General features: G+C 44.4%; 2 protein-coding genes, 1 long non-coding RNA gene and 1 pseudogene across 3 annotated transcripts; 3 read left to right on the forward strand and 1 right to left on the reverse strand.

Annotated features, from left to right (window-relative positions):
• The first annotated feature begins 426 nt into the window (after positions 1-426).
• On the forward strand, positions 427-8,560 carry LOC117849126 (nucleoside hydrolase 3-like; annotated as a pseudogene).
• Positions 8,561-15,748: 7,188 nt separating this feature from the next.
• LOC117849766 (nucleoside hydrolase 3) lies at positions 15,749-20,122 on the forward strand. The gene is made up of 10 exons (XM_034731433.2): positions 15,749-16,180; positions 16,797-16,976; positions 17,058-17,624; positions 17,721-18,008; positions 18,086-18,208; positions 18,311-18,508; positions 18,626-18,861; positions 18,958-19,135; positions 19,215-19,523; positions 19,620-20,122. Exons 1-10 carry the CDS (start codon positions 15,986-15,988, stop codon positions 19,938-19,940), a joined length of 2,595 nt encoding a protein of 864 aa, XP_034587324.1. The 5' UTR covers positions 15,749-15,985; the 3' UTR covers positions 19,941-20,122.
• A 72-nt stretch (positions 20,123-20,194) lies between these two features.
• On the reverse strand, positions 20,195-23,582 carry LOC117849767 (uncharacterized protein At4g15545). The gene is made up of 9 exons (XM_034731434.2): positions 23,115-23,582; positions 22,794-22,862; positions 22,470-22,526; positions 22,265-22,322; positions 22,089-22,181; positions 21,783-21,995; positions 21,240-21,282; positions 20,865-20,943; positions 20,195-20,537 (listed from the first exon to the last, which is right to left on the reverse strand). The coding sequence occupies exons 1-9, from the start codon at positions 23,445-23,447 to the stop codon at positions 20,445-20,447; spliced, it is 1,038 nt and encodes a 345-aa protein (XP_034587325.1). The 5' UTR covers positions 23,448-23,582; the 3' UTR covers positions 20,195-20,444.
• A 129-nt stretch (positions 23,583-23,711) lies between these two features.
• LOC117847683 (uncharacterized) lies at positions 23,712-24,986 on the forward strand. Its single transcript, XR_004638685.2, has 2 exons — positions 23,712-24,426; positions 24,530-24,986. It is a non-coding gene; the product is annotated as an uncharacterized lncRNA (long non-coding RNA).
• Positions 24,987-26,143: the final 1,157 nt, after the last annotated feature.

The raw sequence follows: 26,143 nt of genomic DNA on the forward strand, positions 1-26,143 counted from the left end.
AAACAATTCGGTTTCCATAAGTATCTGCAAATAAATATACATTTAACAGGTATAAGTGCGGCATGAGTGGGCTTGGTTGGATTCATGCAATCAAAGCAAACCATATATCCTTTTTTGCATAGGAAACCATAGTTCTTCGCCACTTCATTTTTTTAAAAAGGTTACCGATCGAGCGCTCAAAAACCTTCTTTTCTTTGGAGGAGGACTCTAAAGCCCATTTAGAACTGCAGGCCCGTGTCGTGCTCTCAAACAGGCCCAATATACAGTCTTTCACAGTTGATGGGCCTGCACGAGGTGGGCATGGATGGGCATGCCGCCGACCGCTCGCCACCCGCGCCGCGCTTGCCGGGGGCGAAGACGAAGCCTACTAGCCTAGGGCACGTGCCGCGACGCAGAGAGCCTTGCAATGCCGGTCGCCGAAGGCAAATGCCGGCTGCAGGAGAGAGGGCATTTGCCTTCGGCGACCGGCATTTGCATATTCACCTGCCATGCCATGAAATAGGTCTCTTCGTCTCTGTATCACCTGGCAGTTTTTTTATTAATTTTTACATAAGTACATTAATTTTAACAATTGACATGCTGCTATCTCTTGATCCTTACCTTACTAGCTCTGGCTTTCATGTTTCTAGGCAAAGGAGTTGCATTTGCACTGATTTGTCAACATGAAATCGCACTAATTATCAACATGAGTTATTTACCTTAACAGTTTTGTCTGAATTCTGCTCGTATATTTGTTTTCCACTAGGCTAGGAACCTCCATGGGATTATGGTTACTTGATGGACCTTCCAATTACTGGGTGGACTGTAAACAAAGCATATTGTAAAGACTAAAAATATAGAATTGTGGTCACTGGAACCAACCAATGTGTCTGGTTTGTATGCACTTCAATGATATGATAACTAGTGGTAACATATTTGGAGTCAGGAACAGCTGATCACTTATATTTTCAGTCTGTGTGAACCAGACCTTAGGCAGAAAAAAAACCCAATTATAGGCAAACTGCTTGATATATTGAGTGATCACCTTAATGCGTTTCTTTGGAAGACATGCATGTTTACTTTTATTGATTTAGCATTTATTACCACCTACTGACTATATTTTAATCTGTAAAACAGGGTGGTAGGAAATATACACCACTTCAGCAACCTAAAGCACAAGAAGTAACGGCAGAAACAATATCTGCTGGCCGTACAACTGTCATCCTCACAGGCACACATACAAACTTTGCCATTTTCTCATGACTCATCCACACCTGAAAACAAACGTGGAGCACATATATATTATGGGTGGTGGAGTGAGATCGAAAAACCCTACAGGTTGCTGTCCCAAAAATGCTACCACATCTTGCACACGGCAGCAGTGTGGTGACCATGGTAACTTGTTTACTAGTTACTCTACCAACCCCAATGCAGAATTCAACATATTCGAAGATCCTTTCTCTGCATATCAGGTATAAGGCTTAGATTCGCAGGAGAACCCCCCTTTTTGTACCCATTTGCTTGAAGTTTGAAAATGTTTTTTTTCTTATCCCATTTGCATTTCTTAATTGGTACTACCTCCGTTCCAAATTGGAAGTTATTTTAGCTTTTTTTAGTTTCATAGATATTATTATGCATCTAGATATAGTGTATGTCTAGGTGCATATAATATCTATGAACCTAGAAAAGTCAAAACAACCTACAATTTGGAACGGAGGGAGTACCCTTTACCTTTGAATCCGCTATTGCATTTGTAGCACTTCTCCCAAGGAACAACGGCAAAATTGCATCCCATATCTTCTTTTTATTTTTTATGTAGCAAATTCTTTTGCGGGATTATAATTCGCATATCTGTTCCTTTGTTACTCACGTTAATAGTTAAGTGTGCCATGAATTCTCACATACCTGTCTTTAGTTCATTGTTATTTCACTTCAATTAACAGATCATCTAATCAGATAGAGAGAATTCCTTCTATACCTCTGGGATAATTATCCACTGTCACTTAATAACTCTCATGATCCCTTCTCTGCCCCCACTTCGCAAAAGTCGGATCCCCTCCATGCTTCACTCTTAGCTTGGGTACTGAGCAGGGCATAAGGGACATTTCTACCCCTATTATTTCCCCAGAAATGAGAACTGAAAAGAAAAGGCCCCTGCTATGACACTGCAATGCTATTCTTCTCACGCTCACACTCGCACTTGGGTACCACCAGAAAAGCCTTCTAATTTCCTAATATACCCCCATCCGTCCCTCCCCAAAAAAGTATGTTGAGGTCAGCAACATTTATCTGCTCTAATTGATGGCTAAACTAACCATGATAATCTAGAGGGTACCAGTTTTGTCAAATGATAGCCCATAAGGAAGCATGAGTTATTTGGTGGCAGATTGTGTACCGACTACCGACTGAGTTAATAGCATCGAAGGAACCTTTCGAATTAGCTAACATATATATAACCATCACCAGGTGTTTCATTCTGGCATTCCAATCACACTTGTTCCTCTTGATGCAACTAATACGATTCCAATCAACGAAGAATTCTTCTATGAATTCCAACAACATCAGAGTACTTATGAGGCACAATACTGTTTCAAAGCTTTGAAGATGGCTCGAGACACTTGGTTCAATGATCAATTCTATACAGTAAGTTAATGCCATCTGTTCCATTTCATTTGGTACACGTTTTTTTCCCTCACTCTTCCTTACTATTTTCAATTTTCTTGTTCAGAGCTATTTTATGTGGGTTCCTTTACTTCTGGTATTGCCATCTCCAGCATGTGCAATGATAAGAATCGGAAATTTGGAAATGATTTCGCTCAGCTTGAATATATGAATGTTACAGTTATAACTTCAAACAAACCATATGCTATGCATGATGGCTCAAACACATTATTTGATTATCGCACAACTCCCAAATTTGGTCTTAAAAAAGGTGGAGTTCATAGCGGTCATGTCCAAACTGGAATTTCAGATAGCTTTTGTCGTGTCAAGGGAAGTAATAAAGGAAGATGTGAGGTAAATATTGCTGACTTACTTTTAGGGGACAGTTGTACCATTCTTATTTTTATGATAAAAGAAGTTGTTGCTGATATTGATTAAATTTAAAATAATTCCATTAACGTCCCTCCTACACATGCCTTTATTATCATGATATGATCTCGCCGGACAGCCAGAGATGACTTGTAAAATGCAGTTGTTCATAGAAAACTCAATTTGATTTGAATATACATATAAAATCTGATGAAGAAAACATTAAGGGAATGGTGTAAATGTTGCTATTCAGTTATGGTCAAGTAAGTCGCTCATCGATCAAACAAATTATATGAATGGACAATCTTACCATGTAGGGAAACTCAATTTTCTGACTAATTGTTTTCTTAGGATGGATACACTAAGGAAGTCTCCAGTCCAGAAGCAGCCCACATTCGTGTTGCTACAAAAGCTAAACCAAACATGGATAAGTACAGCCCTCTAAACAGGGAGTTTTTCAAAAGCTTCCTAGAGGTAAGCTCTTCTGTTTGTCGGCTCATGTCGGATGACTCGCAACTCATGTTTTTGCATTATTTCTCTTCTATTTCAAACTCTGTCTAGTGTGTCAAGTTGAAATGATCTAATAAGCTTGATTCTGTGTACACTGAAACATGCCAGTTGCACGCCTTTATAGTTGTGTATTGTCAGTATAAATCCTTGGCCAGGTTTCAAATTTTTCATTTTTGATTTGATGTATCCTATGGTAATATAATCGACACATGACAACCAGCTTATCAACATATCAGGATTTACTTCCGAGCTACTTAACATCATCATGAGCCTATATCGTTGCAACGTAGTGCTGAACTTCTCTTTTCATTGGGTAATAGATTAGTTATCTTGAATCTCGTGATCGGTAGTACACTGATGACAGGATCTTATTTGACATGTCATGTTACCCTGCAATCCTGCATGCAGATAAGCTTTTAGTACACAAAGTTTCTGTATGCATCTATCAGCAAGTGTTTATGTGAATTGGCCTGGTTTTATGACTAAACCATAATCTGCAGGCACTAAATCCACGTGAGAACTCTGGCCGTTTCAACATTAAGGCACAACTTCCATTTAACAGAGAGGTCCTTTACAAGCCAGACTTCATCAAAAACAAAAAATTGGACGACCTCTTATTATTGACATGGACATGAGTCCTGGAGATATTGTCTCCCTTGTATGCCTCTTGAAGGCACCTATTGAAGTAATAGATTTAAAGGTACGATTATTGGGAATGGCACAGGGTCATCCTCTATGCAGTTACAGGTTTGGTTCTTTGTGTTATTTTACAAATGCAATCTCATTACAATATATATAGGGGATCTTGGTCAGTGGCAATGGTTGGGCCCATGTTCAAAGCATTGATATTGTTTATGACATTTTACATATGATGGGCCGTGATGACATTCCTGTTGGTCGTGGCAATACCACTGCGTTAGGCACTCCAACTCTTGGTTGCAACTTTGTCAGTATTATTCCCCAAGGCAGTGGAGGATTTATTGACTCCGACACTCTTTATGGACTAGCTCGATCATTGCCAAGAGCCCTAGAAGGTATCCTACTATAGTCACCAAATAAACTGCTAACATATTAGAGCACGTGCTCTAGATACTTACAATTTTGCTGTTCCATTGTTAGGTATACTGCTGAAAATTCAGTAAAACATGGTGCTCCTACAAACACTGACCATCCAGAACTTCAGCAGCCATTGGCTTTTGAAGTTTGGCAGTCTAGCAAAGAGCAGCTTGATCCAAGTCAGAAGATCACTATTCTTACCAATGGACCTCTTACAAATTTGGCCAATATCGTGCTCTCTGACAGGAATGCAAGTTCTGTAATAGAGGTCAGCTATTTGATACCTTTTGGTTCTATGCCTTTCCAGCTGTATTTTGATCTATGCTAATTTTAGTTTTGTCGATGTTAGTATTCATGCGCAAGGTTCCTTCTATGCAGGAGGCTTATGTTGTTGGTGGTCATATCAGAGATGAAAATGATTCGAAGGGAAATGTGTTTACTGTTCCATCAAATAGATATGCAGAGTTTAATATGTTATTTGATCCCCTGGCTGCGAAAACAGTCCTGGAGTCATCTATAGATATCACACTGATTCCTCTTGTCTCTCAAAGAAAAGCTGCTTCCTTTCAGTCTATCCTTCAAAAGCCCTAGAGCATGTTGATCACATTCCAGAATCAAGTTTTGTACACCTTTTGATGCTCTTGTTACATGACCTTCAGCAGAAGCATCGGCTTTACAACCATATGGTAAATGTTTGCAATTTTTTCTATTTCTTTGGTACAACCAAAATTTGAGAATCCTGATATTCTTTTTCTCACATCAGTCTATAACCGTATAAGTCCAGAATGATTCACAAATTGATGCACTGATTCAAAATGAACTTGCCTGTTGAGAGTCCTAGAACATCCCAAATTTGGTCACAGGATTTGGGATCGATGGCATGTCCAAATGAAAGCAGGGACACTCATAACTGAGCTTGCCTTCTTTCCTTTTTACTTCGATTTATCCAGCCATCCTAATTTCCAATACTGCTACAGTTAAATCTTGTGAATCATGAAAGTTTTGATGGGCAGCTAGGGTATTTGATGGACCAAATACTAGAACATACACTAAAGTTCTCCTAATCTTGGGTTTTAATAGGAAAAAGGATCAGGATGGGTGCCATGGCCCCTGCAGTCCCCTACTTGTTTCGTCACTGCTTAAACAACGTTAGAGGACATGGACAAAATTATACATGTCACAAGCTGGGTGGAATAGTATTCTATAGCTACTGTACGAAATTTCAGTAGCAACTGACGTTGACTACTGGCTACTATGGAACGCAGTTCAGTAGTAACATGCTTTCATTTCAGTAGTTCTAAGTGCTTTGTTCAGTACATGCTGGGGTATTATTCTACCTCAGGGCGCAGTATGTGAAAATCTTTCTTAATTTTCCTAGTTGATTCACTACTAATCCTTCCTTGTGGGGGTTATATTCTCAAAATTGTAGGATATGTTTCTGGGAGAAGTTCTTGGTGCTGTTTACCTCGTTGAAGGATTGAATTTAAAACCATCATTGCAATCGAATCCAATAAGCATTGTTGCCAATAGCACAATAAGCACGGACGGGCAGATTGTGGTCAACAAGGAGAGTGCGAATTCTGTGAAGGTATTGGTCGATTTCAGTAGAGAAGAATACTACAATCGAGTTGCTAATTCTTTAAGCAACACGGAGCAATCTGCCGTTATTAGTAGTTTTGAAGAACAGACCAGAATCTGGAGCAGGCCACCAGTGAAATTGGAGGCATGAACATAATTACACAAATAATGAATTATTTTATGTAGTAATCACTGTAAAAAAACGACTTTATGTAGTAATCACTGTAAAAAACGACGGTTTCCAGGGGCGGTTGAAACAACATTTCTAGGGGCGAGCGCTACCCGCTCCTAGCTTTCGCAGCTACAAATAGTTGTTTGCAGGAGCGGGTAACAGGCCCACCCTGTAAAGCTTTTTCCAAGGGCGGGTGATGGTGTCACACGCCCTGGAAATGTCGTTCCCGCCAAAATTTTGTACCATTTTCATGCCAATTTTTTAAAATGTGGTTCAATCAACCCATTCAGATCCAACACTCAAAGAACACTGTATATGCAATAAAACTCAAAGAACACTGTATATGCAATAAAGTTATATAACCAGTTCCTGCATCAATAAGGAAAGAGTAGGGGTACATCCATGTAACAATACAATATAACCAGCTGCCTGACAATAGTGCAAGTTCGTATATCAATACTTAAGGTTTTAGTGAGAACAAGTTCAAATCCATAAGAAAAGGGTAGGGATACATCTATGCATTTTACATATTTCATTCTAACCCGGCTTGCTTCCTTAGATATGGAACATAGTTAAGGTCTCCAATCGTCCAGTCTACAACTTCATCAAAATAAGTTGCAGCACGGATGAATGCACTCTCCTTCGCTTTACATGGATGGTCACATATACTGCTATAAATCTCGAACAATGGAGAGGTTACATGATGTGGCCTATAGAAAGTAAGATGATCCTGGAACTTCCAATCTCTGGTGAATATCGGGTTTCCACCCATGTAAATCAAATCAAACACATCCAAGACTTGATCCAGAATCGCATAAAAGCCCGTTGCCGCATTGGTAGTACCAAAGAGATCCTAAAAGTTGATAATAACATGATGAAAGTTAAAAGATGTAACATAACTAAAGTTAAGAATGATAAAAGAATGTTCGATACCATGTCATGTTGATTAAGCCAACAAAGCCTCTCAATAGTCACAATCACATTGTTTTCTCCCTCCTCAAGTTGCTTTATTCGAAAATATAAGTCTGGCACAAAGTACCCATGATCCTGCTACTCTAGGCAGGCCTCCACAGCGGTCCTTTCAAAAGTTACCCTATTTGGGGCTATTTGACCCCATGCGGCAATTGAAGCCATCGGGACGATTTCTCCTTGTGATATTGAGGTTAAATTTATTTCTCAAACAGATACTTGAAAAGAGATACGTACTCTTTTAAAATGAGGTTCATTAACAATCTCGGTTTGTACTAAAGGAGAAGTACCAACTATAGCTTCGACAACATCTTTGAGCCATCTAATAGGGTTGATAAGCTACATTGTATGTAAGTAAATTTAGAATTTATTCATGTATAGTAAATAATCAATTAAAAGAAGGAAATAATATTACTATGTTGGGAAATGATCCGTTCGTTCGATCGCCTGTTGGCAAGTCAATGGCGCCATTAGGGAAGTGAAGTTCTGGACGACGAGTGGGAGGGTCCTCGAATATGTACTGTCCCCTGCCACCTTCATGGCCGCCACCACCACCACGACCACCTCCATAGCTTCCACTCACCATAGTTAGCCAAAACTATCCAAATAAAATTGTAGTAAGATAGATTATTCCACAAACATCAACTTCAATGATAATTTAGACAAGATAGATTTTTCCAAAAAATCAACTTCAATTATTGTCCAAAATAATGGAAGAAATTTACAATTGTTGGTTTACAAAATAATGGAAGAAATTTACTTGGCGGCGGGTAGGCGGTGGCCTGGCGGGGAGGCGGCGGGGACGAGGCAGCACTCCGGGAGGAGGCTGCCCGGGCCCGGTGGGGAGGAGGAGGCGGCGCTCGGGGAGGAGGCTACCCGGGCCCGGCGGGAAGGCGACGTTCGGGGAGGAGGCTGCCCGGGCCCAACGGCGGGGAGGAGGCGGCCCGGCGGGGAGGCGGCGGCACTCAGGGAGGAGGCTACCCGACCCTGCGGCGGTGGAAGGGAGGGGAGGAGGCGGCCCGGTGGGGAGGTGGTGACGCTCGGGGAGGAGGCTGCCCGGCCCCGCGGCGGTGGAGAGGAGGGGAGGAGGCGCGCCCCGTGCTGCGGCCCGGCAGTGGAGAGGTGGCGCGGGGAGGCGCCGTGACGGGAAAGGCGACGCTGCGGCTCGGGGGTGGAGGCGGCACGGGGAGGCGCTGTGGTGGTGGAGACCGCGGGGGAGGGGAGCCGCGCCGGTGCGGGGAAGGAGGAGGGATTTTGGCAGCTTGACACCGCGTCCCGCGGCTTCTAAAAAATTTAGCTAACTCCCCGTGGGCATTACCATATATAGTGCCATTAGTAGGGGCAGGTGACATCATCACCCCTGTAAATCGTTTACACCCGCCCCTGGAAATCATTTCTCAATTTTTATTTTTCTTCTAAATGTATTTTTAAGATATTAAATGATCTCAAATGCAAAAGTTATCAAATGTCTCGTTGAGCTCTACAATATTGATATAAAGTTTATATTCATCCGAGATAATTTTTAGGGATGTGTGATGCCGTCACCCGCCCCTACAAATGGTTCTCTAGAGGCGGGCTGCATATTACAGTACTGCTCCCATTTTGTAGGTGCGGGTAGCAATTTCGCTCGTCCTTAAAAAAAAACGGGATGCCCCTACAGCCGTTGGGTTTTCTTTTGAGAGTAGATCTCTAGGCTATAAAAAGGTAGCACACTTTTCTTTTTTTAGACTGGTAGGAAAATCCACACTTCCATAGAGTTTGAGCATGTAAGTAAACTGATGCAATGGATATATCTTTTCAATATTTTTATTAGTTTAGTTAGACCGGTCTCAGTATACAGTTTTATTGCATAATTATCTAGACTGAGAACTAGGCAACTGTGCCAGATGAGTGCCATGGGGATGAAACTCCTGTCTCATCTGATGAAACTCCTTCTATTAATTACCTTGCCAAGTCAGCAATTTTGCTAATGTGGCATTGAATTTAATACCATGAAACTCTCATGAAACTCCCCATTGAGATTGGCTTTAGACAACTCTGTTTCTCATTTATTATAACAACCATAATTTGTTCATCAGTATAATTATTTAGGTCCCAATTCGCAAGGCTCTCAGAATTTGACACTTTGATCCACATGTCAATGACTCTGAGTGATCCCACATGTCATTGTAATAGGGGTGTCAAATTCTGAAAGACGTGCGAAATGAGACCCAAATAATGAAATCTCTTAACCTACCTACTTTGGGCTAGTTTGGTAGGGCTCTAGCTCCGACTTCTCCTGCGGCTCTGGTTTGATCAAAAACGGCTCCACCCTTGGAGCACTAGAGGAGTTAAAGCCGTTTTATACGGAGAAGCCGGAACTAAAAAAGTAGCTCCTCCGACTCCAACTCTTTTTAGGAGGAGCTGGAGCCCCCTTATTTTGGAGAAAGCCCGCTGTTTGCGTGCTATTTGATTCTCCAACATGACAAAACATTTAAAAAGAATATGTAATGGGCCCATCATTAATTGGTGGAAACTATCGAGGGTTCCTAAAATCTGGCCTGTCAAGATCATGGACTACCATAATACACATTTGACTGAAATGTCTTTCCCACTCGTCTCAGTCGAATGAAGGTGTTGCAGTCTTGTTATTGGAGCAGTAAATATTTTTTAGAATGGCTCTGGTTCTGTTCAGTCCTTTTTTCCACATATGTGCTCATTCTCTTAAGGAAGATGAGAAATCTAACAGTGACAGAGCCATCACCTGTCGGGGAGTTCTCAAGCTGCTGCTGCTGCGAATGGCAGGCAACACACGATGTTATGTTGGAAAGGCATCAATTCATTTGTCACAATGTTCAGATTGTGCTATGCTTCATCGACTGGCACAACGAGGGTAAACCACCCTTTCTTTCTGACTGGCAGTGCATGGAAAAAAACAGTTCAACCTAAACATAACAACAATTTAGTTGATGCTACTTTTTTATTCCTTCCCAAAGCATAGTGCACCCTATCCTTAGAAGAACTTCCTAGAGATTGTGACGTCATATGTTGAGATCGGTGAGAAGTCACCGGTATGCATGCTGCCCGCCACAAGAGTATGAACCCCAGCTGTGGGCAGATTCCACCGCAAAGGAGCTTTAGATAGCTCAATGGACTACTAGTTGATGTTTATGTTACTCTCATATGAAAAGTAAGTTGATTGTTACTTACCTTCGGTTACTTTCTAATATGTCGGGTATTTACTTTGATTCACTTGATCCCCTTATTTGGCCTTTGGCATGGCTCACAGTATACCTTTGATGTGTTTCAGAATATGCAAGCACTCGGTAGCAACAAAATTGCAATGCCTTGGGAAATGAGATTCTACCGTTTTAAACCTTGGCATGCGTAGATTTGTCTCGGAACGAAGTATTTTCATGATATTTTATACAATAATGTAGTATATTTTACCGACTCACCGCAACAGAAATTAGCGGGAAATTGTATTTATATTGAATCTTGGGCGTTGAATCTTCATACAGACGAGTCCCCTTTTTTCTTTTTTACGTTCTCTTGATTTTACATTTTTTTAGGACATTGATTTTAAATTTATCCCTGCATCTTGTTAATAGTAAGTCCTATAGAAGATATGTATTTGCAAAACACGATATATGTTATTGACTGTCAACTGTTTTCCATATACAATTATACCCTCACATCACTTTCATAGTTTCATGCCACCAACCTAACCCAAAGCTAGCTGTTCCTCGTCAGTCGTCAAAAGTAAAAAGAAAAAAAGAAACTATATATTCTACTTCCACATGACATGCATGTCATCGTCCTGTGAGTCTGTGACTATTATTGCACGACACGCCTTGGTAGCTACGTGCAACTTCGAAGTTCTGATTGGTGAGCGTAGCGTCCCATCGCACTTCATTACGTAGACGACGTGTTGCCGAGACACGAGTCCTATCCCGCCGTAACCATCGGCACCGATCAGCTCCGTGTTTCTCCCCGCAAAGTTACGTTCCTGTGGACGATCAGCTCAGGAGTCAACAGCGGGGCGTCCCTGTCATCGTCGCCACCGGGGGCCACACGTAGGTCGTCGCCGGAAAGCGCCCCGCCTTTGCTGCCCGGCCACCTTGCTCCGCCGGGTCGTTTTCGTCGTCGGCCGAGCGTCCATCCATGTTCCACAGCTTTCCGAGCTCCAAGGGCAGCGCGGTGGTGGCCTGGTGGGCGCCGCGCGTCACCCGAGAGCATCGTCGTGCTCGTGCTCCGGCCGAAGGGATCGGTCCATCGGCCTTGTTGGTCCCTGATGCGGCGCTGGTCCAGCCCAGCCGTCGACGACAGCGGTGTGCCACACGCCCAATTGCCTAATTCCCATACCGCAAGAACATTGGTTCATGAATCTGGAGCGCACCAAGGGGTGTTTTGCTAAACTTTAGCAACAATCATATCGGATATTTGGATACTAATTAAAAGTATTAAACATAGTCTAATTATAAAACTAATTGCACAGATGGAGTCTAATTCGCGAGACGAATCTATTAAGCCTCATTAGTTCATGATTTGATGTGTTGCTACAGTAACCATTTGCTAATGATGGATTAATTAGTCTTAATAGATTCGTCTCGCGAATTAGACTCCATTTGTGCAATTAGTTTTATAATTAGCTCATGTTTAGTCCTCCTAATTAGCATCCAAACATCCGATGTGACCCTACTAAAATTTAGCACCTCGTATACCAACACCCTCTAGGTTTTATAGAACGGTTTACTAGTTGTGAAACCAAGCACCAGGCAGCATTTACACTAATCACTCGTTAAGAATGTACTAACTGTCTTTGAGTGATCAACGATGATATGGCGCATACATCCTTTCTACACGCCGGGATATATGGCGTGTACAGCAATCCAAACTACTGTTGAATCTACTTATCTACACATTGTCGCTAGCTACATGCCGGATGATACGGTGCATAATATCGACGTATACTATGTGCAGCTCCAATTGTCCATTGTGTACAACTTTTCCTTCTCCAAGTCACTCCTTCTATGCACAGTGACCCCGTGAATGCTACGGTCCGTAGACATTGATATTTTCGCTGTGTACGGCGTGCACATCTTGTCTTAGACTCAATTTGTATCATCTCGGCACAATCATCCTGCTAATAATATGACAAGTATTCTTCTTCCCATCGTATCATACCAAGCTTTTATTTTCTTGCTTACCCCTTGCCTAGGTCTTCACCAATGGTGCGGCACGTATTTCTTCAGTGGTGCGGCGTGGATTTCAGTAGTGCGGCTTGGAGTACAAACGATAGAGCGGGCCATTTTAACTCATAACTGTTTATTATGATCTCTTCTGTATAATTTTTTTATTAGAGTAAAGTGGGTGATCGGACTTTAAACTTATTAGACTATGTCACTTAATTAGGTCCCCTGCTCTCAAATTGTAGATCTGCTTATTTAAATTTGGCATTGGGGTCATCTTAGTATCTGTCCTTTCAAATTAGATCCGGCCGCTAAACTTAGTTTTGGGGTGTCATCTAGGTCCTATAGTCTCAAAATGAAATGTGATCCGAACAATCAATCATGATATGATCAAATATTGTAAAGTAAGCATGACATTTTTAAATGCATAAATTTGGTACCAAATCAAGTGTCCAATATTGATTTTGCTAAATTTAACTTAGATTTGTAAAATTGAGTGTATATAATCCAACTTATTTTTAAGCAGTATATATCATCACAGCTCGACCATTTGAAAGGTACAATGTACTAATTACATTACTTAATATACAAGAGCATGCATAAGAGTAAAAATATCGTATTAAATTGATAACATTTCTTTATATTAAAACGTTTGCTAGATCTTAGGTGGTTTGGATCCTGCAAAACCTAGGAGAGGGATACGAGAGGGGATTGATTTGAACTATTGAATTTTATCTCTTTATAAAGGTTATATTGTTTAATACTTGTCATTTCTAGATTCATAGGTTTAACTATGTATCTAGATATGGTATATGTATGTTTAGGTGCATAGTATGCCTATAATTTAAGACAGATGAAGTATATACGGATTTGCAAATTTAGTGTTGTCCTTTCTCTCTTTAGATTATGGCAGCTACGACCTGTACACAACCATATATTCAACCAAAGCTGGTTGGGACAGATCTACAGAGATAGTCCAGAAGCAAATACGCCAAGTTTTCAACAAGAATCATAAATTGCTTTGGCTGGAAAGTTGAAAAACCCTAGCAGTAGGACACAGTACCTGCCTATCCTGCCGTTGTACAGCGACTGCAGCCGCTGCTCGCCAAGCCATCATCCGTTGACGTTTTGACGCCCACACGCGCACCCATCAACGTGCAAGTCGCTGCTAGTTACCACACTACTCTCTCCCTGGCCCTCCGCGTGCACACCGAACTCTGTGTCATCCATGGCCACGTACGACGGCGCCGAGGAAGGGGTCGGGATCGGAGCAAGAGCTAGCACCCAACCAAGAACGGCCGGCGGCGGCCGTGGCCGCGTGTTGCTACGCTAGCTCCTTGCGGTAGCAGCTAGCCGCCGGTGTGGGGTGGCGCCGCGCGCTGGTCCTGGTGGACACGCACCGGACACACACCGACGACGTGCGTGCTCGCGCGGGGTTCCTCAAGCACAACGACGGGTCCATCGGATGAGGCCACCACGCGGGAAGGAGACAACGATCGGCGGCCATGGTCCCGGGCCGGCCACGCACGGACGTGGGGCGGCTGCTCCGCTGCAGTTGTCGACCAAACTGCGGGCCGCACGGGCATCCGGCCGGACTGCAGCACGTTTTCTTTAAGGCTCCCAAATCCACCTCATATCTCATACATTTATACTCATGCATCCTAAATTGTAAGTCATTCCAAGAATCTTGGAGAGTCAAAGTATCTCAAATTTGACCAAATTTATATGATAATATAATAACATTTATGATGTCATCTAAGTATCATTAGATTCTTCATCAATTATATTTTCATAGTATACCTATTTGATGTCATAAATCTTTATAATTTTCTCTATAATTTTGGTCAAACTTGAGATGCTTTGACTCTTCAAGATTCTTGGAATGACTTACAATTTGGAATGGAGGAAGTATTTAATTATTAATATATCTGATATATGTGAAGAAAAATATACGCAAGCAAACGGGGAAAGCATCTTTATTATTATCAAACAATGGCAGAAAATAATGGCAATCAAGCCCGATAATATTTTCCTCTCCACGATAAACACGAACAAGTTTTCAAACCGACCATGGATTGCTTGGTTGGAGATTCCAACATCCTAGCAACAGTACAAGCCTACCCCTACTACTGTACAATACTACAATGACTATCAGACACTAGCAAGAAGGTGAGCAAGTCATCGTATTGCGATAGTGAGATGTCATTAGTACGTGCCTACCATACTATCGTACAGTGTGATTAGGGGCGGAACCAGACAAGAAAACCATCAGGGCCTCCTCTCGGTTCTAAGCCATTCACTATAAATGCACATATAGAACCAACCACAACATTACGTGGTTGGTTCTATATACTACCCGATTCTATAGGAAGTAGTTCCAAACAATAATAGAATATAGAGGAAAAGATAAAAAAAATAAAGTGAGTGTGGGTTCTGTTTATAGGTTTTATACCTTGGAACCAATACAATATATGACATCAAATTATTGTAGACACATTTAAGAAAAAGAGGGTGATTCTATACATTTAGAGATGATCTTAGACAGCGTTCATATTTACATTAGAGACTAAATGCATGTTTTGTCTAGTTTACATGTATGTACATTACAGAGGTCTTACATATATCTTGAAGTGTCTAAAGATGCTCCGGATAGATCATGTACACACGTGAGGCAAAATGATCTTGTTGACCTCTCTAATGTACATAAAAAGTGTCTAAAGATGGTCGTACATATGAATAGAGGAAAAATGATCTTGTTGGCTTTTCGATGAGGCGTCCACGTGAGCTTATTTGTGCTTTTGTTTGCTTGTAGCTAGTTTCGTGCGCTCTAATTCTTTCCCCTACAACGGTTGATCACACTTCCACCGGCTGTCTTTTTTGTAACAACACTTTCACCAGCTATCCTCTCACTTTTCATGAGGATCTCACTTTTCATGAGGATGCAAGTAAGGGCGTCTCACATCAATAGCATGCGTTTAATGCCGTCCTCAGAACGCCACTATGCCAATTGCCACCTCTCGAAAAAAAAAATGATGCAGCAAGTTACGTCTGAGATACTCACATCAGAAGATCATCTGAGACCCGTGCTGAGAAATCTAGCAGGTTCATCAGCTAGATTAGAGCTGGCGAGAGAAGATCATCGCAGATTCTCCATCTGATCGAGAAGCAATTACGTCTTGTATTTTTTGGAGTTTTCAGGCTGGATCATTAATTGCTAGCCGGATCGGATCGGACGCGTACTTGCCTATACTGCGAGGCCGCTGCAGTTGTACAGCGACTGCAGCTGGTGCGCGTTCATTGACGCCCACGGGCCACGGGAGGTGCTGGAGCGATAAAACGCAGGCACCCCTCGGCCCCCCCGTCATGCAGGAAGCCATCGAGGAGAAGTCCTCGATCCTCTCCAGTCTCCAACGCGCCACCGCCTCCGCCGCCGCTAGATATAGTTCTACCACTCTCTCTGGCCCTCCCACGCGCGCCGGCCGGCAGCGAACTCACGACGGCGGCGCCGAGGAAGGGGAGCATGGTGACGATGAGCGCCGACACAAGGGCCGGTGCGGCGGCCGTGGCCGTGTTGCTGTTCGTTGCGGTAGCGGCCGCCGCCGGTGTCGTCGCGGCGGCGCCGCGGCGGATCCTGGTGGACACGGACATGGACACGGACGACGTGCTGGCGCTGCTCTACATCCTCAAGCACAACCGCTCCGAGTTCGACGTCAAGGTTGGTGCCATGTCACCCTCTTTCTCGTGGCTCCTGCGGCCGCGTGCTACGTGGCACCTCCGCCTGGCGCCTTCCCCGTGGTAGTGATTCGCCAGCTAGGGAGTGTGCAATCGAGTAGACCGTGATGTTGTCCATGCAAAAATTATTTATCACGCCGATCATGGCGTCGATTCTGGAGGGGTAATGGATCACTGTGCTCTGAAGATGGAGACATGGAGCAGCGTATGGTCGTATCGTATGATCTCATCTTGATCCTGCGCACGCCGAGATATTCAGATATATACAATCCCATCGCATCATAGTATTATTCCTGGTCTAGCTCCAATTGATCCGTAGCCGCACGCGCCCCAATTGTTTATTGCATCGCCATTGTTGGATATCTCATTAGATAAAAGAAGAATGGAGAAAAGAAGAGGTGATGGAGATAGATACGGGCAGCGAAGGCGCATCTTGGCTTTGACTCTCGTCGTCGTCGTTGTTGCAGCCAGCGGGATGCCTAATTTCAACGCCTCGTGGCCGTCAATTTGATGAGCCATCAGATGCCCCGTATCTGATCCACATCTCTCAGTCAAGGCCCCCGGCTAGTGCGTCACTATTGTTGCTGTGAACAATCCAGGCCATTACCATCAACGCCAACGAGTGGAGCGACGCCGGGCACGCCGTCAACCACGTCTACGACATCCTATACATGATGGGCCGCGACGACATCGCCGTCGGCGTCGGCGGCGACGGCGGCATATCCGGCGCCGGCGACATACGCCCCAACGTCGGCGGCTACCTGCCACTCATCGACCAGGTACCTCATCAACTGACGCAATCTTATCAAAGTCCAAGCTAGCACACCATGCATTTCACCACGTGCGCATCGATAATGCAGGGCATGTCCACGGCCGGCGGCTGCCGCTACCGGCAGGCCATCCCGCCGGGGCGCGGCGGGCGGCTTGACATCGACACCAACTCCGGCGTTCGAAGGGGCTTCCTCCCGCAGGGTCCCCGGGGGTACTGGCCGCTCCGGCAGCCCACGGCGCAGCGGGTGATGGCGGACACGCTTTCCGCCGGCCCGACGTCTGTGCTCCTCCTCGGCGCGCACACCAACCTCGCGCTCCTCCTCATGACGCACCCGCACTTGAGGCGGAACGTGGAGCGCATCTACGTCTCCGGCGGCGCCGTGCGGGTCGCCGGCAACCTCTTCACCGCCACCGCCGCCAACCCGTTCGCCGAGTTCAACTTCTTCGGCGATCCCTTCGCCGCGTACCAGGTGCTCCACTCGGGCGTGCCCGTCACGCTGGTCCCTCTCGACGCCACGAACACGGTGCCCGTGACGGAGGAGTTCTACTCCGAGTTCCGGCGGCGCCAGAGCACGTACGAGGCGCAGTACGGCTTCCAGTCGCTGGACCAGGTCCTGGCGCGGCGCAGGAGGCGCTCCGACAGCCATAACAACACGGCAAGTAGTCTGAAGCTCTGAACACCTTCCACCTCCGGCCCTTGTAATAAAACGTCGAGTTCTCCACGAATTCCTTACGCTTCAATGAATTTGCAGGGCTACTACATGTGGGACTCCTTCGCCGCCGGCGTGGCTCTCTCCAGCATGCGCCATGGCGAGACCAACGGCGGCGGCAATGAATTCGCCGAGCTTGAGTACATGAACATCACCGTGGTAACCTCCAACGAACCGTACGGCGCGCGTGACGGCTCCAACCCTTTCTTTGATGGCCGAACTAAACCCAAGTTTGGGCTGCAAGAGGGCAGAGTTCACAGTGGGCATGTTCAGACTGGGATCAGAGATGCCTTCTGCCTGGTGCCGGGAAGCAACAGAGGAAGATGTGAGGTAATGGAATGCACTGGATGCAGAAAGTTATCTAGCATGAGAACTTCTGAATCCTGAAAACCTGCATTTCTCCTTAGGATGGATACACTACGGAAGTGTCCGGTCCAGAAGCAGTGCAGGTATATGTCGCAACAACCGCGAAGCCAAACACCAATAAAAGTAGCTTACTGGATAAGGAATTTTGCAAGAGCTTCCTAGAGGTAACTAAGCAGTATACTTGGCGTGTTTTTGAGCTGAAAGCTCAGAACTCACAATGTCGAACTTGAAGCACAACAATGACCAAATTTTTTGTTCCTTTTCAGGTTCTAAATCTCCCTAAAAACACTGGCCGTTTCAACATAAGTACACAGTTTCCATATTACAGAGAGGTTCTCTACAAGCCGGATTTCAGGAATGTGAGCAGGGGTAAGCCAGTCATTTTTGACATGGACATGAGTCCTGGAGATTTTGTGTCCCTCATATACCTCTTGAAGGAACCGAGAGAAGTACTTGATCTAAAGGTGAGAGAAATATACGTTACAAATTAAACTGCATAATTTTTGCAACTAACAATGTGGTATGCTGTTGTACACTGAATGCCTGAAAAAAAAAACTCAGTTTGCTAAACTGTGTTTTAGGGTGTTTTGATCAATGGCAATGGCTGGGCTAATAGCGCGAGCATCGATATCGTTTACGACGTGCTACATATGATGGGCCGTGACGATATTCCAGTCGGTCTTGGAAATACCAATGCATTGGGCAATCCAACCCTTGGTTGCAAAAATTCCTATGCCATTCCCCACGGCAGCGGTGGATTTGTTGATTCAGACACATTGTATGGATTGGCTCGGTCACTGCCAAGAAGTCCTAGAAGGTAACCACTCTTCCGATTTCTTTAGTCACTTTCATATCTATGCTAATGCTATAGAATTGTCATAATACATTTTACATCCGTTCATCCCATGATTAGGTACATGTCTGACAACTTGGATCATCCGGAACGCCGGCAGGCACATGCTTATGATGTTTGGCAGTCAGTCAGGAAGCAACTTGGTCCAGGTGAGAAAATCACGGTTCTTACCAGTGGACCTCTCACCAATCTGGCCAACATTTCACTATCTGACATGGATGCAAGCTCTGTGATAGAGGTTTGTTCTTTTTGCCCCCTAGTAGTATGAAACTTCATCAATATTCATTAGATAAAATCTAATAATCCTCTGTACGCAGAGAGTTTATGTCGTCGGGGGACACATCAGAGATAGCGATCATGACAAGGGAAATGTGTTCACTGTCCCATCGAACAGATATGCAGAGTTTAACATGTTCCTTGATCCACTGGCGGCAAAAACAGTCCTAGAATCCAGACTGGATATCACACTCATTCCTCTTAACGTGCAACGGAAGGTTGCTTCATTCGAGGATGTCCTTGCAGCTTTGGAGCAACGCACGCAGCATACTCCCGAATCAAGGTTTGTTCATGGTTTGATCTCGATGCTACAGGAACTTCAGAGGAAACAGAAATTGTATCACCACATGGTAAATGGCTCCTTAAGACTGTCTGTATATTGCCCACGTTCAATTGTTGACGTCTGATGTAGTCTTTAATCTTTTTTACACATTTTTTGTTTCCAGGACATATTTCTGGGAGAAGTTCTTGGTGCAGTTTACATGGTCCAAGGATCTGACTTGGAACCCTCTGTGGAAGCAAAGGCAGTAAGCATTGTTGCCAACACAACCGAAAGCACGGATGGGCAGATTTTGGTCAGGAGAAAGAGTGCAAACGTACTCAAGATACTATATAATTTAAACAATGGAGTATACTACAACCATTTGGCAAATTCGTTGGTAAACAATAAACAATCTGCCATTGTTGGGAGCTTTGAAGAGCAAAAAGCAATTTGGAGCAGGTCGCAAAAACAATTCATGGCGGACATAACAAAGGATATGAAATAAGTAATTCTATGAAGCAATACTGTTGCGAAAGGATTAAGATTAGATACCAAAAGGTCAAAACAGTTTACAGTATATTTCAACAGTTCAGATTCCAAAAATAGAAAGAGATATCTGACAGAGTTACACGTAAAGGGAATTAATACAGAAAATAAAATATATATTTCTCCAGATGGATTCATTTACTCTGGTGAATGTGAGAAACTTATATTCTGCAGTTGTTTCAAAGTCACAACTTGTCTATTATGTTCGAGATATAACACACCTATAACACATTTCCTTTTATTCCAATATTTTCTCCATTTGTATTGAAGTGTATAAATTGTAGCTTACAGACAACCCATGACTATATGGGCATAAGCAAAAAAAAAAAAGAGGAAACTATATACCAAGAACCTTCAATGGACTACAGACTTCAAATACAAAAAACGACCAACATCATAATCACAATATACCAGTAGAACATGGATCGCAAGTAGTCATGGGAAATGTTTAGCCTCGAGGAATCTATTGAACATTACGAGTAATTAGACTCTCAAAGATGGTGTACAGGTCCTTGTTTTCTGGACCAAAGATCTCATCTGCCTTTCTTAATGTATCCTGTAATGGACAGAAGGCCCAGTAAGTACCACTACAGTTCATACTCCTTCCGTCCCATGAAAAGTGCAATCCTAGCTTTTGAAAAAAAAATCCCACAAAAGAGTGCAATCCTAGAAAATAGATCTAACTACCTGCCTAATTAAGTGGTCAGATCTAATTTGTATGCCAAAACTTACCGCATGTGGCCAAGTTGCCAACAAATGAGGGTATTAGAGTCTTTTCATGCCACCACTAATCTGCCTTAGAAAAACTAGAATTGCACTCTTCATGGGACGGAGGGAGTATGTCGCAAAACTGATAGTAATTTTAGTATATATCCATTTATACCTCTCTGGTCTGCCTCTGTGCATTCAGTTCCTTCACATTAGCCAGGAATGCACCAAATTGCTCATAAGACAAGCGGTTTCTGCATGAGCAACAGTTAAATAGGGAAGTCAAGAGTGCACTTGGATAAGTGAAAAAAAAACTGCTTTTTCTGATAATTAAGCATCATTGGAGTTGAAAAAATATTTCTTTCTAGATTCCTGGAAAACAAGATCCTCAGGGTCAATTGGACCTATTATGTGGCAAATGTGCAGTTCCTAAAAAATAAATACATCAAACTGGAGACTCCAAGCATCTCCTGTCATTCATTTTAATCAAGTATGTATCCGCAAACAATCCTTTGCCTGAAAACATGGAAAAGAAACCTTCTGCACATACCTGACCTGACGAAAGAATTCTTTGCCATCAACTCTCGTCCGCCCTGAAACAAATGAACTCTCAATGAAAAGGAGTTTATGGGTAGCTTATTTATGATTTTGTGTTGAACCTCGAAATCAAAGAGCTGAACCTGGTAGAGAACACATAGTTCAATTTTTTTGTTCAGTGAGACTGTAATATATCTTGAAGTCTGCTACAGATGGTAGTGAAACTGTAATATACCTTGACCATGAGAATGTAATATACTACCTCTATTCCAAAATATAAGACATCTTATTTTGTCCTAAGTCAAATTTCTCTAACTTTGACCGAGTTTATTGAAAAATACACCAACATCTACAACATCAAATTAGTTACATTTTGGAACAGAAGGAGTACATTATAAAAGCATATTTTTTTGTCAAAAAAGAATGTTAGCTATATAATTACTTTTACATAATCATGTGCATGCAATTGCACTTATTTCACAAAAAAATAAAAGCAAATTTACATTCAGGTAAGTGAGAAACAACATAACTAACTCTTGGGTTTGTCAAAGTTCACCTGTTTGACTCGCTGCGTCAAATGGAGAGCTATAGTGACCAGAATAGCTTGAGGGCCTGTCATTAAACATATTCATTGATGTAACGGAGATCGAATGTCGCCTTGGCGGTGATACCGACGCATAACCACCCCTTGGAGGTGAGCCTGGCGGCGTCATCCTTGGTGTGTTGTTGTATGACGGCAAAAAGACATGCGGACGCGGTGGCCTAGGTGCTGCACGTACAAAAAGGGGTTTGGGCGTAAAACATCATTTAACAGATTTTCATATAGATATTAACTAGATGATAAGATGTAAAGAGAATGTACCATCTGGATCAACTTTGCTACTTTCCTCTGAAACTGAACTTGCAGTTTCTGAGAACTGTGACGATTTGGAAGTTGGAAGTGCAGAATCTTCATCTGACAAAAATCAACTGTCTAGATTACTCTTGATTAATGTGGACGGTGGACCTAATAACAAAACTATGATAATTATGTAGCACCTGATGGCGCAGAGGAGAAATTCGGACTTGCAGCAACTCTTGCACTGGGAGCAGTATTCTACAGCAAAGTAATTATAAAAATAAACCACTTTCCATTAAAATGATTTAAAAATACAAACAGGGGAAGAATTGAAATGCTCTTGTCATGGCTGGGTCTTCAAACTAAAAACTAGAGACAACTTGAATGTCGATGCGAACGACTAACATCACTGCCATCATCTTCCTGGAGTGACTGCATAAGTGTCTTCTTGAAAACTTCCAACTGCGCAAGAATGTAGAATATAAGCAGTAAGGTACACGCTTGCGAAGTTCGAAATGGTACCGGCTAGCAATAGTCATGTACAGCCCTAGCAAGTTGTTGGACTTGGATATCAGAGAAAAACGACTCCAGCAAGTCCAAATGTACTCAAATTTCAGTTTAAAAATATGATTGGATTGCTACGCAATTGTCCCGAATGGACACTAGAAAACACATGAAATACGCTATCAAAAGGTAATCCCAAAGTGCAATGCAATGATGTCCTGTTACCTTGGCGACGTCTCTGTTCAGCTTCCTGACAGTGTTGGACAGTGAAGAGTTCTCGCGCATCAGCGTCTCCTGTACATCCGTCGCTCACGACCAAAGCATACAGAAGCGTCAGATCGCAAGTAACTTGCCCAAATTACACAGCATAACACACAGCTGCTAGCACGACGACTAGAGGGCTAGAGGCAAGCATCGCGGTCTCCGCGGGCCCACCTGTCAGCGAGAGCTGTTGGCCCGTTCCATGGAATGGAAGGCAGAGGCGCGGCAGAGCTGAGCCCGGCAGCTAAAAAGCGCGACTAGTCCAGCAGCCAGTGAATTGCGTACCTTCTCCTCCTCGACGCGGCGGAGGCGGCCGGTGGCGACGGCAAGCGAGGCGTCGAGCTGCTCGACGCGCTCACGGAGGTCCTCGGCCTCGGCGTCGCGCTCGGCGAGCTGCGCGCGCAGGCGCGCCACCTCGGCCTCGAGGCGGCCGAGGCGGCACGACAGCGCGATGGAGGTGATCCTGCGCGCCACGTCCAGCTGCGCGTACGGGTCCGACGGCAGCACCGCCATCAGCTCCCCGGGCAGCCCGAAGTCCTGCTGCTCCGCCGCCTCCCCCGCGTCGTCGTCCCCCACCACCGCGGCCGGCGGCACCGCCTCCTCCCCTTCCTCCGCCATGCGTCCCCTCACCTGCTCCGCGCTTCTTGGACTTCTGCTCTGTGCTCTCCGGCCCCTCTCTCGCCCGCCCTTCCCGTGCCGCGGCCGTTATCTACCCGCCCGCGTGGGGATTAGGCTGGGGGCGTGCCCGCCCATTCTTTGTGGTGGACGTGGAGGCGTGTGCGAGGGGGCGCCCCGCCCGGCTGCCCGTCGCCAAGGGTTTGGGGTTTGGAGGCTTGCGCTTTTGCGCCCGCGTCGCCCTCGGTGCGCGCTGTGCTGTGCAGGCGCGGGGGGCCGGGCGCGCGCGCGCGTCTGGTCATCGGGGGAGGCGCGGCGCGGGGCCGCCTCGGCCTCGGCCCTCGGCTGCGGGCTGTGTGGCCGAGTCGAGTGTGGCGAGCACGGCTCGCGAGGCCGGCGTGTGGATCGGGGCTCCGTTCGCCGGCCCTCCGGTTCGGAAGGCAGCGTGGTGCACTGTTCTCTGGCCTCGGACGGCGATTGTACACGTTGGAGGTACGTGGTACACACAGGGCCCGGGGACACCTCGCAGGATGTGAACAATTCGAGCCAGGAACGAAAATCCCTTCCGGAGGTTGTTTACTCCAGTGGGCATTTCAGCTGCCGTAGGATTTCCAATCAACGGAGAGAGAATTGAGGAGAGATTAGTGGAAAGATGACAGATTAGGGAATAGATTATTCTCTCCTCATTTAATTTTCCCCAACGCCTCCTGCCGCAGTCCGACCCTTCCCCTTCCCCGACCCCGATGCGCTCTCTCCCCTCCCTCGTTCATCCTCTCACTCTCTCTCTCCTTCCTCTCACTCCAGCACGAGGAAGCGGAGGGGCGAGGTGAGTGGCCGGCGACGTCGGCGTGCTCCCTGCTACGCGTGAGGCCGACCATCTCCTTCTCTATCTCTCTTCCCACGGTGCGCCGCCGGACCTGCCCATGGAAGAGGACCCCGGCTTCCCCAAGACCCCAACCTTGTCGGTGTGTTTCCGTCCTTGGTGAGCACAATGGTTTCTCCAATCTCCTATCCTTCTTCCCTGCCTTGCCATGGCCGTCTTTTGGCTGGATTGCCGGCAACCGCAACCTAATATTCTCTCTCAGATCTGCCAGTTCCATTCGCGGGGAGGCCTGGGAGTGCAGGTGCATGAGCTCGTCACCGGAGCCGAAGCATCCATGGAGCCGCCCTTCCCCGACGTTGCTCGCTGGCGGGTAACCAATAAGCAATGGTGATGGCGAGCGGAGGACCACGAATTCGTGAAAAGGTCCATGGCGGCACCAGGATCGCCACTGTCCCATGCTTCCCGCCGGCCGCGGCGGCGGCGGAGGAAGCTCAAGGCTGTCAACGAAATCTTGTTGCGTTTCTTGAACATCACTGAGAACTTTTTGGTGATTTTTTGCAGTGACTTGCAATTTTTCTTGGTGTGCGCATGAACATTCTTGAATCTTGTTGCTTTTCTTGAACATCACCAAGAACTTTTTGGTGATTTGTTGCAGTGTGATGCAATTTTTCGGTGTATGGATGAACATGCTTGATGATGGATGGTATTTCTTTAAACTAGTTCATATGCGCATTTGTTTTTTTAGATAAATATGAATTTTCAATTTCTAAGAATTATGATGTAAAATTGTTGCTTGTTTAAAAAATAGAATATAAAGGTAAAATGATGATGAGGATGAAATGATTTTTGCAATTGATAAATGCAAAAAATGTTAACTCTAAGTTATTTGTGAGAAAGAAAACGCCAAATATTTTAATATAAAACAAATATAAAGGTAGAAGAACCTCGGTGACTGTGCGCAAGTACCAGGTGGAGTTTAGGCAATCTTTAGTTCACTTCAAAATCCCAACTTTAACACTATGCAAAAAGAATCCCAACTTTGACACTATGCAAAAAGAAGATTCTCCGTCACATTAAACTTACGATACATGCATGGAGTACTGAATGTAGACGAAATCAAAAACTAATTGCACAGTTTTGTTGTAATTTGCAAGACGAATCTTTTGAGCCTAATTAGTCAATATTTAGACAATAATTCACAAATACAAACGAAATGCTACAGTGTTGCTACAGTATTTTTTGGCACCCGAAAGTTGGGCAACTAAACAAGGCCTTAGGTGGAGTTTGGATCTTCATTCCTGACTTAAAATTCATGTCACATCGAATATTCGGAGACTAATTAGTAGTATTAAATATAAACTAATTACAAAACCAATTGCACACATGGAGGTTAATTCGAGAGACGAATCTATTAAGCCTAAGTAATCCATCATTAGCACATGTTTACTGTAGCACACATTATCAAATCATGGACTAATTAGGCTTAATAGATTCGTCTTGCAAATTAGCCTCCATCCGTGCAATTGGTTTTGTAATACTCCTAATTAATATCTAAACACACATTCGATGTGACAGGAATTTTAGGAGCTCCTGAAGAACCAAACGCCCCCATATAACATGTTGGATGGTGTCTGATCATTAGCCTTAAAACAATAAACTTTAGTTTTATTAGGTTGATCAGCCTTAAAACAATAAACTTTAGTTTTATTAGGTTCTGTTTGGATACACAGTGCTAAATTTTAGCACAACACTTTTAGCACTTGTGCATCCAAATATGTGTGCTAAAGTTTAGCACATCCCTCTTCATTAGCACACCCAAGGGATGCTAAAACCTGCTAATAGTGCTAAAAGTGGTCCCTAAGCCCACATTTTCCCT

Source organism: Setaria viridis, chromosome 3 (assembly GCF_005286985.2).
Source record: "Setaria viridis chromosome 3, Setaria_viridis_v4.0, whole genome shotgun sequence".
NCBI lineage: Eukaryota > Viridiplantae > Streptophyta > Magnoliopsida > Poales > Poaceae > Setaria > Setaria viridis.

Bases quoted from the DNA above. Each gene is read 5' to 3' on its own strand.
- LOC117849766 (XM_034731433.2), top strand. From the start codon at position 15,986: ATGGTGACGATGAGCGCCGACACAAGGGCCGGTGCGGCGGCCGTGGCC. The intron at 16,181-16,796 runs GTTGGTGCCATG...TGAACAATCCAG, and splicing joins GCTCCGAGTTCGACGTCAAG to GCCATTACCATCAACGCCAA. The intron at 18,862-18,957 runs GTAACCACTCTT...TCCCATGATTAG, and splicing joins CTGCCAAGAAGTCCTAGAAG to GTACATGTCTGACAACTTGG.
- LOC117849767 (XM_034731434.2), bottom strand. From the start codon at position 23,447: ATGGCGGAGGAAGGGGAGGAGGCGGTGCCGCCGGCCGCGGTGGTGGGG. The intron at 22,182-22,264 runs GTGCTACATAAT...GATTTTTGTCAG, and splicing joins TTTCTCCTCTGCGCCATCAG to ATGAAGATTCTGCACTTCCA. The intron at 20,538-20,864 runs GTATAAATGGAT...TGTCCATTACAG, and splicing joins CACAGAGGCAGACCAGAGAG to GATACATTAAGAAAGGCAGA.